At 42.4% G+C, this 16,646-nt stretch overlaps 1 protein-coding gene across 7 annotated transcripts in view; it reads right to left on the reverse strand.

Annotated features, from left to right (window-relative positions):
- usp19 (ubiquitin specific peptidase 19) overlaps positions 1-13,052 on the reverse strand; it is a 56,911-nt gene extending 43,859 nt beyond the window's left edge. For 4 of the 7 annotated variants that reach the window (XM_012961434.3, XM_012961433.3, XM_012961431.3 and 1 more), the window contains exons 1-4: positions 12,501-13,051; positions 4,075-4,352; positions 1,269-1,397; positions 411-547 (exon numbers count right to left, since the gene is read on the reverse strand). In XM_012961434.3, coding sequence (XP_012816888.1) covers positions 411-547; positions 1,269-1,397; positions 4,075-4,216 — 408 coding nt within the window. In that variant the 5' untranslated portion in view covers positions 4,217-4,352; positions 12,501-13,051. 7 annotated transcript variants of the gene reach the window in all.
- Positions 13,053-16,646: the final 3,594 nt, after the last annotated feature.

Genomic DNA, 16,646 nt, shown 5'->3' on the forward strand with positions numbered 1-16,646 from the left:
GACCCAATGTCACTTTGTTTATTAGAAATTGCTCTATTTTTAAAGCTAAAGCAGGCTGAAAATACAGTTCCCATTCTTCAGAGAGAATAATGAGTTCTGATGCTCACTGAAATGTCAGGTTGGTATTTTTTAGCATGCTATAGCAATTCCAACAAAACAATGTGCTACCCCCACAACATCTGAGCGTGGTGATGGCACTGCTGCACCTTGAATATTCAAGATATTTGCAGCCATTGCTTTATCAACTGTTTCAAGTAACAAAAACTGTGATAATGCAAGAGTACCCTCTTCTGGCCACCTACAAAAATTACAATCAGAATTAAAATAACATGTCTACCTTTCATTGGTTCTTTCCTAAATGGAAAGTTTAAGAGCCCAAAATTATTTAGGAAAATATCAAGCAGCCTTACCTGAAGTGTTGGCCATTTGTTAAATGGAATTTTCTTCTGAAGGATGATTTGCAAGATATTGCCTTTTTCTTTATATTGAATTTTACTGCAAGAACCTTCAATTTCCTCATGAAATTGGCATTTCCATTGCTGGCCTTCTAAAAGAAAATATGTATGTGATATAGTCCCCTCCAGTCTCACAGTAAATACACAGCAATACACATACTGACTTGTCTAAGATATTGTACCTTTGCCACAATTTACTCCCTTCAGTCTAGACAGATCAGCTATCCAGCAGTCTTCCATCTGTCAAACCTGCCCCCAGAACTAGGCAAACTGTCCAACTGAATAAGCTATGTTTGGCCACCTCTTGTAAATATAACAAGAATGTAAAAATATCAGTAATCAAACAGGGACTAAACTCTCTCTAGAAGTAGTATTTATCTTTAATTTTCTATAATCTGATCACATTTTCTTGTAGGAATAATGCAAATATTAAAAATAAATGTAATGTTTTGTGTGCTTATTCTGCTTCTAATGTATTGAGCATGGCAGCTCTTATATTGTCTATATTATTATTACTATTATTATCTGCATATTATAAAATACCAACACATTTAAGCAGATATAATAACTCTATGCTCCAGTGAAACTTACAGTCTAAAGTCCCTGTTAAACTCTCAAACACTGGGGTCAATTTAATAAGGAGCCAATTAACCTGCCTGAATGTATTTGGAGACAGGAAGTACCTGGACACCAGTGCCCAAGATGGAATCCACCCCAGTGTAGGGAAGCAGAATTGTTTCCCACTGGGTCAGTGTGCTGCAATCGGTGGTAAAGTCCATTAGAAAGGGATTCTTGTGGTCATTTAGTGCTTACCTGGGAAGCTAATAACACAATCTGTATCTGTGAATTCAGCATTCAGCTCTTCCACATTTAAAGCTCTTGATCCAGCATTTAATTTCACGATGACTTCTTCTGAATTCTGCTTCCAGTCAATCACAATGTCTGTCATAAAAAAATAAATAAATTGGATATAAAATTATATTCTATGAGAAAACAACCTAAAATGATGCGCAAGTCACAGCAAAAGAGAAAAATAAACATTGCTTTTAAACATCTCAATAAACATTAAGCCTAGACTACCAGTAAATACTAAGTGAAAGCAACTAAGGGGGTGGAGCCTAGTTCCATAGGTGTTTAGCCCAAGCTTCAAGCAAATATACTACTCCCTTCACTGATCAACAAACAAATAATAGTATGCATGTCAAGATAAGGCACCATATGCACACTACACAATCTTATGGCAGCTAGCTGAATCGGGTCTGACTTATGGGAAAGTGCAGTAAGAATTCAAGGTCACTGATCAGCTCAGCAAAGCAGCTCGTGCTGTCTGACTATGTATCAGGGTTCCATTACATTTGCCGAATACCATAACCTTGATAATCCAATAGGGACTAGAGTACAAAAAAATCAGCATGCAAACCACATGGAGGTCAGTGCATGATTGACGTGACTAATGAGACTGGACCATTTGGTTTCAGTATATTCAAAACTGCCAGTGTGCATGAGTACTGCGGATAGTCCTGTTGTAATTGGCTAGAATTAGGAAAATCCCATCATACTAAATATATGACCTCAACATCAAAAACATATGGAGGAAGTTCAGCCATATTACTTAGTATCAGAGTATCACCCACATTAACAGAATTAAGGCACCATCATATAACAGGTATGGGACCTGTTATCCAGAATGCTCGGGACCTGGGGTTTTCCATAATTTTGGATCATACCTTAATTCTGCAAAAAAAAAAAATTAAACATTAAACCCAATAGGATTGTTTTGCCTCCAATAAGGATTAATTATATCTTAGTTGGGATCCAGTACAAGATACTGTTTTATTATTACAGAGAAAAGGGAATCATTTAACCATTAAATAAACCCAATAGGGCTGTTCTGCCCCCAATAAGGGGTAATTATATCTTAGTTGGGATCAAGTACAGGTACTGTTTTATTATTACAGAGAAAAGGGAATCATTTAACCATTAAATAAACCCAATAGGGCTGTTCTGCCCCAATAAGGGGTAATTATATCTTAGTTGGGATCCAGTACAAGATACTGTTTTATTATTACAGAGAAAACGGAAAGCAACTTCTAAAAATGTAATTATTTGATTTAAATGGAGTATATGGGAGATGGCTTTCCTGTAATTCGAAGACTTCTGGATAACGGATCCCGTACCTGTACAACCTTTTTACTCATTCACTTCAATGAAAGAGAAATAAGGGTTCAAGACCGTTTATCTCAGTGGATTAGAATACACAAATTATGTTGTTAGAAACAGAAAAGTGGGGTAGTGTAATTTCTACCCTTAATTTAGTACAGGTATGGGATCCCTTATTCGGAAACCCGTTATCCAGAAAGTTTCGAATTTCGGAAAGCCAATTTCCTCATAGACTCCATTATAAGCAAATAATTCTAATTTTTCAAAAATGATTTCCTTTTTCTCTGTAATAATAAAACAGTACCTGTACTTGATCCCAACTAAGATTTAATTACCCCTTATTGGGGGCAGAACAGCCCTATTGGGTTTATTTAATGGTTAAATGATTCCCTTTTCTCTGTATTAATAAAACAGTACCTGTACTTGATCCCAACTAAGATATAATTACCCCTTATTGGGGGCAGAACAGCCCTATTGGGTTTATTTAATGGTTAAATGATTCCCTTTTCTCTGTAATAATAAAACAGTACCTGTACTTGATCCCAACTAAGATATAATTACCCCTTACTGGGGGCAAAACAATCCTATTGGGATTATTTAATGGTTAAATGATTCTTAGCAGACGGAGATCCAAATTACGGATCCCTTATCCGGAAAACTCAAGGTCCCAAGCATTCTGGATTACGGGTCCCATACCTGTAGTATATTTCTATAAAGGTAAATATTTGCTGAATAATGATAATCTCCAAGTGGTTAGAAATTGTGCTGATATATCAGCATGCTAGAATTTATACTTATTTAAAATAAAGCATACAAGTATTATAAAATGTATGTTATTGTTTTGTTGCATTCCAAGCCACTCCTTTCTTGGCGACTTGAACAAAAACAGTAATGTTGGAAAAGAAAGTACTGTGCTATTAAAAGTTTGCATATCATTTTCCTTTGACATGATATTGGCAGCAATAATCAAAACACCAACAGATTATAAACTCAAATGTACATAAAGATGTTACTTAATAAGCCGTCTGTGTATTTGACGAGAAAATTGGGAAGCAAATGTAAGCGCTACTTATAAACGGCATATCATTTCCCTTTTAAAACAATCCCAATAGGGCAGTCACAAAGAACTTTCAAGGTTGTTTGGGGCTACTGCATATTGTACCTTTTGATTGCTGCTACTTGCTGTTGAAACATGTTTCAGAGGTTAATGCATCAAAGAGATCAAAGGGATAAGGTCATGATTTTTGTGGTTTACTTGTTATTTCTAAATATCAGAGCACAGGTTGCATGGCTGTGGCACTCTGGGAAATGACGAATATGGCTAGCCCCATGTGACATTTCAAAATTATTTTTATAAAAAAAAAAAAATCTGTTTGTGTTTTTGGAAAATGGATTTCAATGCAGGATTAACCGATGCGTTGAAAAAACACGTTTTCCTATGACAGTATTTAAACAATACCTTTTTGGGGGCCTGCATTTGTCGGTGCCTTGCCCTCTTTGCTTTCCTGGTTGGCTTTATCTTTCTGTTTCTTTCTATTAATTGCATCTGCCGTGCCCCGAGTCACCCTTCTCTGATTGGCACCCTCGGCAGGATGTGACATCTTCTGCCGCTTTGTATAAACAGATGGGCCCCCGGGATCTGTAACGGAATCTGGGTCAGGGGTTCGCCGTTTTCTACTTGGGCCGGCTATCTTGGCGACTCTTTGTGGGTAAACTCTTTGCTAAGGAACAAATAATCTGCAAACAAATAGAATTAATTAGCATAGTGTCTTTTTTTTTATAATAATACAAACATATTTGATTAATATTAATATCTCATTAAAATCTTAAAAAAAATCAAACTCATATCAATGTAATCATATTTATGCTTAAAAATATGCTTTCATCATGATATTAACCAAAGCATGTAGTCACCCAACATAAGCAAAACATTAAGGTAATATTTCAAGCTAAAGAAGAAGGAAAGGTACAATCACTGGGGGGGGGGGGTGCCAAAATGCTAGGCACCCCAAGTGACTGTAATTGCTCATCTTATACCCCAGGCTGGTCCTCCTGTTTAAGGAGAAAACCACACCAGCCCTGAGTAGCTTAAGATTTTGGCACCCCCAGTGATTTTATCTTTCCTTCTCTTTTAAAAACTACAAAACCAACACCATAGCCCTTCAGCTTTTATAAGCCTGTAGTCCATGAACGGTTGCACTGTTAAAGCATAACTAGAACTGCACAGACCCTAGCTGGATCCTGCTGGAAAAGGCTGAACCTTGGTCGAATCCGGAACAGAATCCTGAATTTGGCGCATCCTTACTAATAAGTCCCTGACATTAAACCTGAGAATGCAAGTCTCAAACTTACGCAAACGCTTGGGTGTGTATCCTTATTATTATCTTATTATCATAGCCCAACAGTATTCACACATACTAGGGCAAGCTACAAAGTGAAACTTAGCAACAAACTACTGGGCTAAACTCAATAGTTGTTTACACTTCTTAAACCAGGGACTGAAGTGGTTTTAAAACCAGCTTATTTGCTAGACAGATCAGTAAGGTCACAGACATAATCAGTTACGATTTGATACATTACAGCAGAAAGAAACATTCCGGCATTTATGTTTCAATGTTTACAGTTACTCTGTTACAGACTTTACAAACATCAAGAGAGTTGGGCAGTAGGGGCCGAAGCTGTGATATCTAAAAACATGAGTTCCCAGACACCGCAGTTTCAGCCCCTTAACGGAACGTTTATTTCAAGTTTAGAAACTTGTGCCCTGGCTCACTGAGCTGCTTCTAAACATGAGACGGGAGAAAATGAAACTCATTTTAAAGGGGAACTCTGGCTTCCGAACCAAAATTTGCTAAGAAGCCCCCACCCAACACAGTCTCATTCAAACCACTGCCTATTTGCTAGGGTACACAAGTCCCCAGCAACCAAAGTATCGCTGCCAAAGTATCAATACTGTATACTAAAAAAAAAAAAACTACCCTTTCAAAGGGGCAATATACACCATATATAAGCAAACTAAATGTCTTGTCCTTTTTTTAAAAAAAATATTATGCCCATTCTTTTAATTCAAAAATGTTCTATATATTCTTTTTTTTTCTTTTTTTACTATAACCTACTTACTAATATTACCTGGTTGCTCTGTTTCTCCCATACTCCTTCCATGATTAGGAAAGGTTTGCTTAGAGCCAATTAATCAACATTTTGCTGTTTTAAAGGAGAAGGAAAGGCTAATAAAGAGTTAATCTCAAGCTGCAGGCATACCCTTCAGTTCTCTCAATAGTACCTTTAAGTCTCCCCATATTTCACCTGTTCAGATGTTCAGAAGCCAAACAGGAAGAAAAAATGCTGAGCTCTGTAAAGAAAGTTCCCATAATGCCTTACTCCTGCACCAAGACCCAGACCAGTGTACATGCTCAGTTAGTAAGACTATGAGTCAGCTTCCTGCTGATTGGCTCAGATCCACATTCCTAAGGGGGGGAGGGAGTTCTTAGCATTCTTGAGGGAGGGGGGAGCAGGAGAGAGGAGAGAGCTGTGCGGACTCTGGCACAGACCTTTCTAATAAAGCTTACTTAGTTTCTACCTTTCCTTCTCCTTTAATCAATCAATGGTTAGCAACATATCACACTCTACAATACAAAGAAAAATGGTGCACACCACTTCCAAAGAGCTAACCTGGGTGCCCAAGAAATGGTATTTGAGATAAAACAAAAAATGTCATCCCTAACTGTTGTTTTAAAGAACAAATCAATCAGATTTCTTGACATAATGCCTCATAGTGTCTCAATGTTTCTGCCACCACAGGGACCTTCAGCAAGAGCAAAATAAAGTGTATATTATATATATATATAGTTAACATATGATTAAAAGGAAGTTTGGGTGTGTTGTTCTAGTTGCCCTAGTTAATGCAAAGTGCTTTAGGTTTTGTGGCGACGTCTCTATGAAGGGATAAGTACAGTGCTTCTGACACGGCAGGGATACTATGGAGAATATACACACATGTAGAAGTAGCAGTTGTTATTACTAGGGCCAGTATACTTGTGGGCAATATAGTTTGCCCACTTTAATATATCAATACAACAAAATATTGTGCAATAACAAAGTGTGGGGGATAATGATCCAGGGTGCATCAGTTATGGTTAAAATAGCATACAATATTAGTCTCTCCACTACAAAGAGGCTGTACATACAGAGTTGATGCTGCTGAGCCCTAACAGATAGATGATGGCGCTACACTGTAGATAGATAGATAGCGCTACACTGTAGATAGATAGATAGCGCTACACTGTAGATAGATAGATAGCGCTACACTGTAGATAGATAGATAGCGCTACACTGTAGATAGATAGATAGCGCTACACTGTAGATAGATAGATAGCGCTACACTGTAGATAGATAGATAGCGCTACACTGTAGATAGATAGATAGCGCTACACTGTAGATAGATAGATAGCGCTACACTGTAGATAGATAGATAGCGCTACACTGTAGATAGATAGATAGCGCTACACTGTAGATAGATAGATAGAGCTACACTGTAGATAGATAGATAGTGCTACACTGTAGATAGATAGCGCTACACTGTAGATAGATAGAGCTACACTGTAGATAGATAGATAGTGCTACACTGTAGATAGATAGCGCTACACTGTAGATAGATAGCGCTACACTGTAGATAGATAGCGCTACACTGTAGATAGATAGCGCTACACTAGATAGATAGCGCTACACTGTAGATAGATAGCGCTACACTGTAGATAGATAGCGCTACACTGTAGATAGATAGCGCTACACTGTAGATAGATAGCGCTACACTGTAGATAGATAGAGCTACACTGTAGATAGATAGATAGTGCTACACTGTAGATAGATAGCGCTACACTGTAGATAGATAGCGCTACACTGTAGATAGATAGAGCTACACTGTAGATAGATAGATAGTGCTACACTGTAGATAGATAGCGCTACACTGTAGATAGATAGCGCTACACTGTAGATAGATAGCGCTACACTGTAGATAGATAGAGCTACACTGTAGATAGATAGATAGTGCTACACTGTAGATAGATAGCGCTACACTGTAGATAGATAGCGCTACACTGTAGATAGATAGAGCTACACTGTAGATAGATAGATAGTGCTACACTGTAGATAGATAGCGCTACACTGTAGATAGATAGCGCTACACTGTAGATAGATAGCGCTACACTGTAGATAGATAGATAGAGCTACACTGTAGATAGATAGATAGTGCTACACTGTAGATAGATAGCGCTACACTGTAGATAGATAGCGCTACACTGTAGATAGATAGAGCTACACTGTAGATAGATAGATAGTGCTACACTGTAGATAGATAGCGCTACACTGTAGATAGATAGCGCTACACTGTAGATAGATAGCGCTACACTGTAGATAGATAGATAGAGCTACACTGTAGATAGATAGATAGTGCTACACTGTAGATAGATAGCGCTACACTGTAGATAGATAGCGCTACACTGTAGATAGATAGAGCTACACTGTAGATAGATAGATAGTGCTACACTGTAGATAGATAGCGCTACACTGTAGATAGATAGCGCTACACTGTAGATAGATAGCGCTACACTGTAGATAGATAGATAGAGCTACACTGTAGATAGATAGATAGCGCTACACTGTAGATAGATAGATAGAGCTACACTGTAGATAGATAGATAGCGCTACACTGTAGATAGATAGATAGCGCTACACTGTAGATAGATAGCGCTACACTGTAGATAGATAGAGCTACACTGTAGATAGATAGATAGTGCTACACTGTAGATAGATAGCGCTACACTGTAGATAGATAGCGCTACACTGTAGATAGATAGATAGAGCTACACTGTAGATAGATAGAGCTACACTGTAGATAGATAGATAGTGCTACACTGTAGATAGATAGCGCTACACTGTAGATAGATAGCGCTACACTGTAGATAGATAGCGCTACACTGTAGATAGATAGATAGAGCTACACTGTAGATAGATAGATAGCGCTACACTGTAGATAGATAGATAGAGCTACACTGTAGATAGATAGATAGCGCTACACTGTAGATAGATAGATAGCGCTACACTGTAGATAGATAGCGCTACACTGTAGATAGATAGAGCTACACTGTAGATAGATAGATAGTGCTACACTGTAGATAGATAGCGCTACACTGTAGATAGATAGCGCTACACTGTAGATAGATAGATAGAGCTACACTGTAGATAGATAGCGCTACACTGTAGATAGATAGATAGATAGCGCTACACTGTAGATAGATAGATAGCGCTACACTGTAGATAGATAGATAGCGCTACACTGTAGATAGATAGATAGCGCTACACTGTAGATAGATAGCGCTACACTGTAGATAGATAGATAGCGCTACACTGTAGATAGATAGATAGTGCTACACTGTAGATAGATAGTGCTACACTGTAGATAGATAGATAGTGCTACACTGTAGATAGATAGCGCTACACTGTAGATAGATAGATAGCGCTACACTGTAGATAGATAGATAGCGCTACACTGTAGATAGATAGCGCTACACTGTAGATAGATAGCGCTACACTGTAGATAGATAGCGCTACACTGTAGATAGATAGCGCTACACTGTAGATAGATAGGGCTACACTGTAGATAGATAGGGCTACACTGTAGATAGATAGATAGAGCTACACTGTAGATAGCGCTACACTGTAGATAGATAGCGCTACACTGTAGATAGATAGCGCTACACTGTAGATAGATAGCTAGAGCTACACTGTAGATAGATAGATAGTGCTACACTGTAGATAGATAGATAGTGCTACACTGTAGATAGATAGCGCTACACTGTAGATAGATAGCGCTACACTGTAGATAGATAGCGCTACACTGTAGATAGATAGCGCTACACTGTAGATAGATAGCGCTACACTGTAGATAGATAGCGCTACACTGTAGATAGATAGCGCTACACTGTAGATAGATAGCGCTACACTGTAGATAGCGCTACACTGTAGATAGCGCTACACTGTAGATAGCGCTACACTGTAGATAGCGCTACACTGTAGATAGCGCTACACTGTAGATAGATAGCGCTACACTGTAGATAGATAGCGCTACACTGTAGATAGATAGCGCTACACTGTAGATAGATAGCGCTACACTGTAGATAGATAGCGCTACACTGTAGATAGATAGATAGAGCTACACTGTAGATAGATAGCGCTACACTGTAGATAGATAGCGCTACACTGTAGATAGATAGATAGTGCTACACTGTAGATAGATAGCGCTACACTGTAGATAGATAGATAGCGCTACACTGTAGATAGATAGATAGCGCTACACTGTAGATAGATAGATAGCGCTACACTGTAGATAGATAGATAGCGCTACACTGTAGATAGATAGATAGCGCTACACTGTGGAAAGATAGCGCTACACTGTGGAAAGATAGCGCTACACTGTGGAAAGATAGCGCTACACTGTGGAAAGATAGCGCTACACTGTGGAAAGATAGCGCTACACTGTGGAAAGATAGCGCTACACTGTGGAAAGATAGCGCTACACTGTGGATAGATAGCGCTACACTGTGGATAGATAGCGCTACACTGTGGATAGATAGCGCTACACTGTGGATAGATAGCGCTACACTGTGGATAGATAGCGCTACACTGTGGATAGATAGCGCTACACTGTGGATAGATAGCGCTACACTGTGGATAGATAGCGCTACACTGTGGATAGATAGCGCTACACTGTGGATAGATAGCGCTACACTGTGGATAGATAGCGCTACACTGTGGATAGATAGCGCTACACTGTGGATAGATAGCGCTACACTGTGGATAGATAGCGCTACACTGTGGATAGATAGCGCTACACTGTGGATAGATAGCGCTACACTGTGGATAGATAGCGCTACACTGTAGATAGATAGCGCTACACTGTAGATAGATAGCGCTACACTGTGGAAAGATAGCGCTACACTGTAGATAGATAGCGCTACACTGTGGAAAGATAGCGCTACACTGTGGAAAGATAGCGCTACACTGTGGAAAGATAGCGCTACACTGTGGATAGATAGCGCTACACTGTGGATAGATAGCGCTACACTGTGGATAGATAGCGCTACACTGTGGATAGATAGCGCTACACTGTAGATAGATAGCGCTACACTGTAGATAGATAGCGCTACACTGTAGATAGATAGCGCTACACTGTAGATAGATAGATAGCGCTACACTGTAGATAGATAGATAGCGCTACACTGTAGATAGATAGATAGCGCTACACTGTAGATAGATAGATAGCGCTACACTGTAGATAGATAGATAGTGCTACACTGTAGATAGATAGCGCTACACTGTAGATAGATAGCGCTACACTGTAGATAGATAGCGCTACACTGTAGATAGATAGCGCTACACTGTAGATAGATAGCGCTACACTGTAGATAGATAGCGCTACACTGTAGATAGATAGATAGCGCTACACTGTAGATAGATAGATAGCGCTACACTGTAGATAGATAGATAGCGCTACACTGTGGAAAGATAGCGCTACACTGTGGAAAGATAGCGCTACACTGTGGAAAGATAGCGCTACACTGTGGAAAGATAGCGCTACACTGTGGATAGATAGCGCTACACTGTGGATAGATAGCGCTACACTGTGGATAGATAGCGCTACACTGTGGATAGATAGCGCTACACTGTGGATAGATAGCGCTACACTGTGGATAGATAGCGCTACACTGTGGATAGATAGCGCTACACTGTGGATAGATAGCGCTACACTGTGGATAGATAGCGCTACACTGTGGATAGATAGCGCTACACTGTGGATAGATAGCGCTACACTGTGGATAGATAGCGCTACACTGTGGATAGATAGCGCTACACTGTGGATAGATAGCGCTACACTGTAGATAGATAGCGCTACACTGTAGATAGATAGCGCTACACTGTGGAAAGATAGCGCTACACTGTAGATAGATAGCGCTACACTGTGGAAAGATAGCGCTACACTGTGGAAAGATAGCGCTACACTGTGGAAAGATAGCGCTACACTGTGGATAGATAGAGCTACACTGTGGATAGATAGCGCTACACTGTGGATAGATAGCGCTACACTGTGGATAGATAGCGCTACACTGTAGATAGATAGCGCTACACTGTAGATAGATAGCGCTACACTGTAGATAGATAGCGCTACACTGTAGATAGATAGATAGCGCTACACTGTAGATAGATAGATAGCGCTACACTGTAGATAGATAGATAGCGCTACACTGTAGATAGATAGATAGCGCTACACTGTAGATAGATAGATAGCGCTACACTGTAGATAGATAGCGCTACACTGTAGATAGATAGCGCTACACTGTAGATAGATAGCGCTACACTGTAGATAGATAGCGCTACACTGTAGATAGATAGCGCTACACTGTAGATAGATAGCGCTACACTGTAGATAGATAGCGCTACACTGTAGATAGATAGCGCTACACTGTAGATAGATAGATAGTGCTACACTGTAGATAGATAGATAGTGCTACACTGTAGATAGATAGATAGTGCTACACTGTAGATAGATAGCGCTACACTGTAGATAGATAGCGCTACACTGTAGATAGATAGCGCTACACTGTAGATAGATAGCGCTACACTGTAGATAGATAGCGCTACACTGTAGATAGATAGCGCTACACTGTAGATAGATAGCGCTACACTGTAGATAGATAGCGCTACACTGTAGATAGATAGCGCTACACTACAGAAGCCGAAGGACGACACTAGAAGTCTCTCAGGTACAATACCCCTGCGCCTTATGCAACAAGCCAGGTTCTTAGCCCCAAGCAGGTCCCGCTGACTCACCGTGCGTCTCTCTCCTTGCTGCCCCGGGCAGGGAACTGGGAAGAGGCCTCTGTGCTCTCTCCGCGCCGTCAGGCCCAGCTACCCACCCACTCGCTTCCAGCACCGGCAGCTTCACCTGCCGCAAACAATGAAGACTTCTTCCGCTTCCGGTCCCTTTTTCCCCCCCCCTCTCTCTGCCGGGTTCCCAAAGGCCTTTCAGGGCCCTTAACAACATCAACAATTCGGGACGTACTTCCTGAAGCCGGGATGGCGAAACACGTGACCGTGTTTTCCTCTGCCGTGTGACGCGGGCGGGGAAAGGAACCCCTTTGGCCGAGTCACCTGTCAATCTTCGCCTCAGTGACGTAGGCAGTTGCTATGCATACTCTGTACGGTCGCCCACAGGTTAGGAACTACAAGGCTTTCAAAGCCTTCATCCTAGCAATGGGTGCGTAATTGGCGTTCTGTGGAACATAATAGGGGACGTTCTCAAGTCCAGTGAGAGACACATTCTCTTCAAATCAACACTATTCTAATATTCTCTTTCCCCGTGTCGTCTCCATAAGCTCTGGAAAGTGGGGGTGTGAAGAATTGGGTTTAATGTGTTTATTTACTTTCTGTGCCTCTCTGGTTACCGCCCCTTATCTTCTATCGTTACGCCCCTCATCTCTATAGGTACAGACCTGTCAGCTGACACGGATTCTAGTTTCCCCTCCCCTTCACCTGTTCTAGGTAATTGGCATCTGAATTATAGCCAATTTTCTTCAAAAAGCACTAAAATTACTTCAAAAAGGGCATTTTGGGGCAGTGCTGAGGGAATAGTAGGCGTCATTGGGTAGTGACTAAAGACAATGGGCAATAATAAAAATAGTAAATATAATAAATAATAATAAATGGGCAATAATTGCCAAGGATTGGCCAGACTAGGGGCCCACCATCAGACTTTCATTTGCTATAACTTTTGACTGAAGCATTTTTAATAAAAAGCTGTCATTTGTGATCACAGTTTATCTTTTCCCAGTGTTGGCACAACAGTCTGGATTTTATTTCAGTAAACACAGACTTTTATTCTGTATTTCCTGCCTTATTGCACTAAAGTTCCTGTGCTCAAAAGTGGCCCTGTGAGAAATTTATTGGAGCAATTGCATACCTCCCAACATTTGAAAACCGAAAAGAGGGATAAAAAGATTTGGCGCGCGCAGCACGGCAAATTTTTTTGACCACGCCCACTTTTGTGGCCACGCCCCAATTAACACACCCCATTGTTTTCTAAAAATACTCCTTTTATATAGTTGAAATGGTGGGATCAGACGCAAATGTGCTATACCCTCATACTGTACTACCTAAGGAAAACAAAATAGCAACTCCTACATATAAATACAAATATAGAGAGAAGGCAGTCAGTTATATGTGAGTTCTAACTATCTACCAGTTTTGCCCCCCCACACAGGGGAGACAGTACCCCTCATACTCAGAGCCCCCCATACACAGTACCCTTTATACACAGAGCCCCCCATACACAGTACCCTTTATACACAGTGCCCCCCATACAGTGTGCCCCCCATACACAGTGCCCCCATACACAGTACCCTTTATACACAGTGCCCCCATACAGTGTGCCCCCCATACACAGTACCCTTTATACACAGTGCACCCCATACAGTGTGCCCCCCATACACAGTACCCTTCATACACAGTACCCTTTATACACAGTGCCCCCCATACACAGTACCCTTTATACACAGTGCCCCCCATACAGCGTGCCCCCCATACACAGTACCCTTTATACACAGTGCACCCCATACAGTGTTCCCCCATACACAGTACCCTTTATACACAGTGCCCCCCATACACAGTGCCCTTCATACACAGAACCCCCCCATACACAGAGCCCCCCCATACACAGAGCCCCCCATACACAGTACCCTTTATACACAGTGCCCCCCATACACAGTGCCCTTCATACACAGAACCCCCCCATACACAGAGCCCCCCCAAACACAGTACCCTTTATACACAGTGCCCCCATACAGTGCCCTTCATACACAGAGCACCCCCCCATACACAGAGCACCCCCCCATACACAGAACACCCCCCCATACACAGAGCACCCCCCATACACAGAGCACCCCCCATACACAGAGCACCCCCCCATACACAGAGCACCCCCCATACACAGTGCCCTTCATACACAGAGCACCCCCCATACACAGAACACCCCCATACACAGAACACCCCCCCATACACAGAGCACCCCCCATACACAGAGCACCCCCCCATACACAGAGCACCCCCCATACACAGAGCACCCCCATACACAGAACACCCCCCATACACAGAACACCCCCATACACAGAGCACCCCCCCATACACAGAGCACCCCCATACGTTCTCCGACTCCTTGCGCTGCTTCTCTTCTAATGTGGCTCGTTCTCCGGCGGTCCCAGGTCCTTTTATAAGGTTGCCCCCGTGCGTACGTGTGACGTCATTACGCACGGGCGCAACCTTATAAAAGGGCCAGGGACCACCGGAGAAGGAGCCACATGAGAGAAGCAGCGCAAGGAGTCGGAGCGCTCATCCCGCTGTCACGGATCCTTCTATGAATGTCCCGCATTTCCGTAATCTATTACGAAAATGCGGGACATTCAGGGAACTATCCGGGACAACGGGACGAGCTATAGAAAGCGGGACTGTCCCGCTTAAAGCGGGGCAGTTGGGGGGTATGCAATTGTGGGGTCCCACCAATGAGCTCTTTGCCCTGGGCCCACTGGTACCTTAAACGGCGGCTCTGGCTAAGAAACAACCGAAATACATATTATTAGAGTTGTTTGATTATGTTTAGTACATTTTTTTCTAGAAAAGGTGGCATATATCATAGGTGGAATATATATTAAATATATTATGGTATGTACTATAAAATTATTACGTTATTAAGAAAGCAGATCCTGCAACTGTGTGGGCAGGGTTAGCGGGATGCCAGCTGATGAAGTGCAAGCAAAGGGGTATTCTCTGTGGGTGCCATTTTGTAAGGCAAGCCAGTAAATATAATCTCTTACCTCAGACTCTATGGGGCACATTTATCAAAGTACGACAGGTCCGATTACAAAAAATTCGTATTTTTCAAAAGTTTACAACTTTTGCATATTTTCTGCGATATTTTTCGTAAATCTGCGTGACTTTTTCGTACTTTGTGACAATTTGTGCGACAAAATCATATTTGTCGCAACAACGTTTCGGATTCATTTAAGCTTCGGTATTGTGACTTTTCTTGTGCCAGGTTGGAGCTGCAGAGTGCCATTGAGCCCTATGGGAGACTTTCCTTGGGCCGGGTTGGAGCTGCAGAGTGCCATTGAGCCCTATGGGAGACTTTCCTTGGGCCAGGTTGGAGCTGCAGAGTGCCATTGAGCCCTATGGGAGACTTCCCTTAGGCCGGGTTGGAGCTGCACAGTGCCATTGAGCCCTATGGGAGACTTTCCTTGGGCCGGGTTGGAGCTGCAGAGTGCCATTGAGCCCTATGGGAGACTTTCCTTGGGCCGGGTTGGAGCTGCAGAGTGCCATTGAGCCCTATGGGAGACTTTCCTTGGGCCAGGTTGGAGCTGCAGAGTGCCATTGAGCCCTATGGGAGACTTTCCTTGGGCCAGGTTGGAGCTGCAGAGTGCCATTGAGCCCTATGGGAGGCTTTCCTTGGGCGGGGTTGGAGCTGCAGAGTGCCATTGAGCCCTATGGGAGACTTTCCTTGGGCCGGGTTGGAGCTGCAGAGTGCCATTGAGCCCTATGGGAGACTTTCCTTGGGCCGGTTTGGAGCTGCAGAGTGCCATTGAGCCCTATGGGAGACTTTCCTTGGGCCAGGTTGGAGCTGCAGAGTGCCATTGAGCCCTATGGGAGACTTTCCTTGGGCCGGGTTGGAGCTGCAGAGTGCCATTGAGCCCTATGGGAGACTTTCCTTGGGCCGGGTTGGAGCTGCAGAGTGCCATTGAGCCCTATGGGAGACTTTCCTTGGGCCGGGTTGGAGCTGCAGGGTGCCATTGAGCCCTATGGGAGACTTTCCTTGGGCCGGGTTGGAGCTGCAGAGTGCCATTGAGCCCTATGGGAGCTTTCCTTGGGCCGGGTTGGAGCTGCAGAGTGCCATTGAGCCCTACGGGAGACTTTCCTTGGGCCAGGTTGGAG

Source organism: Xenopus tropicalis, chromosome 4 (genome assembly GCF_000004195.4).
Source record: "Xenopus tropicalis strain Nigerian chromosome 4, UCB_Xtro_10.0, whole genome shotgun sequence".
NCBI lineage: Eukaryota > Metazoa > Chordata > Amphibia > Anura > Pipidae > Xenopus > Xenopus tropicalis.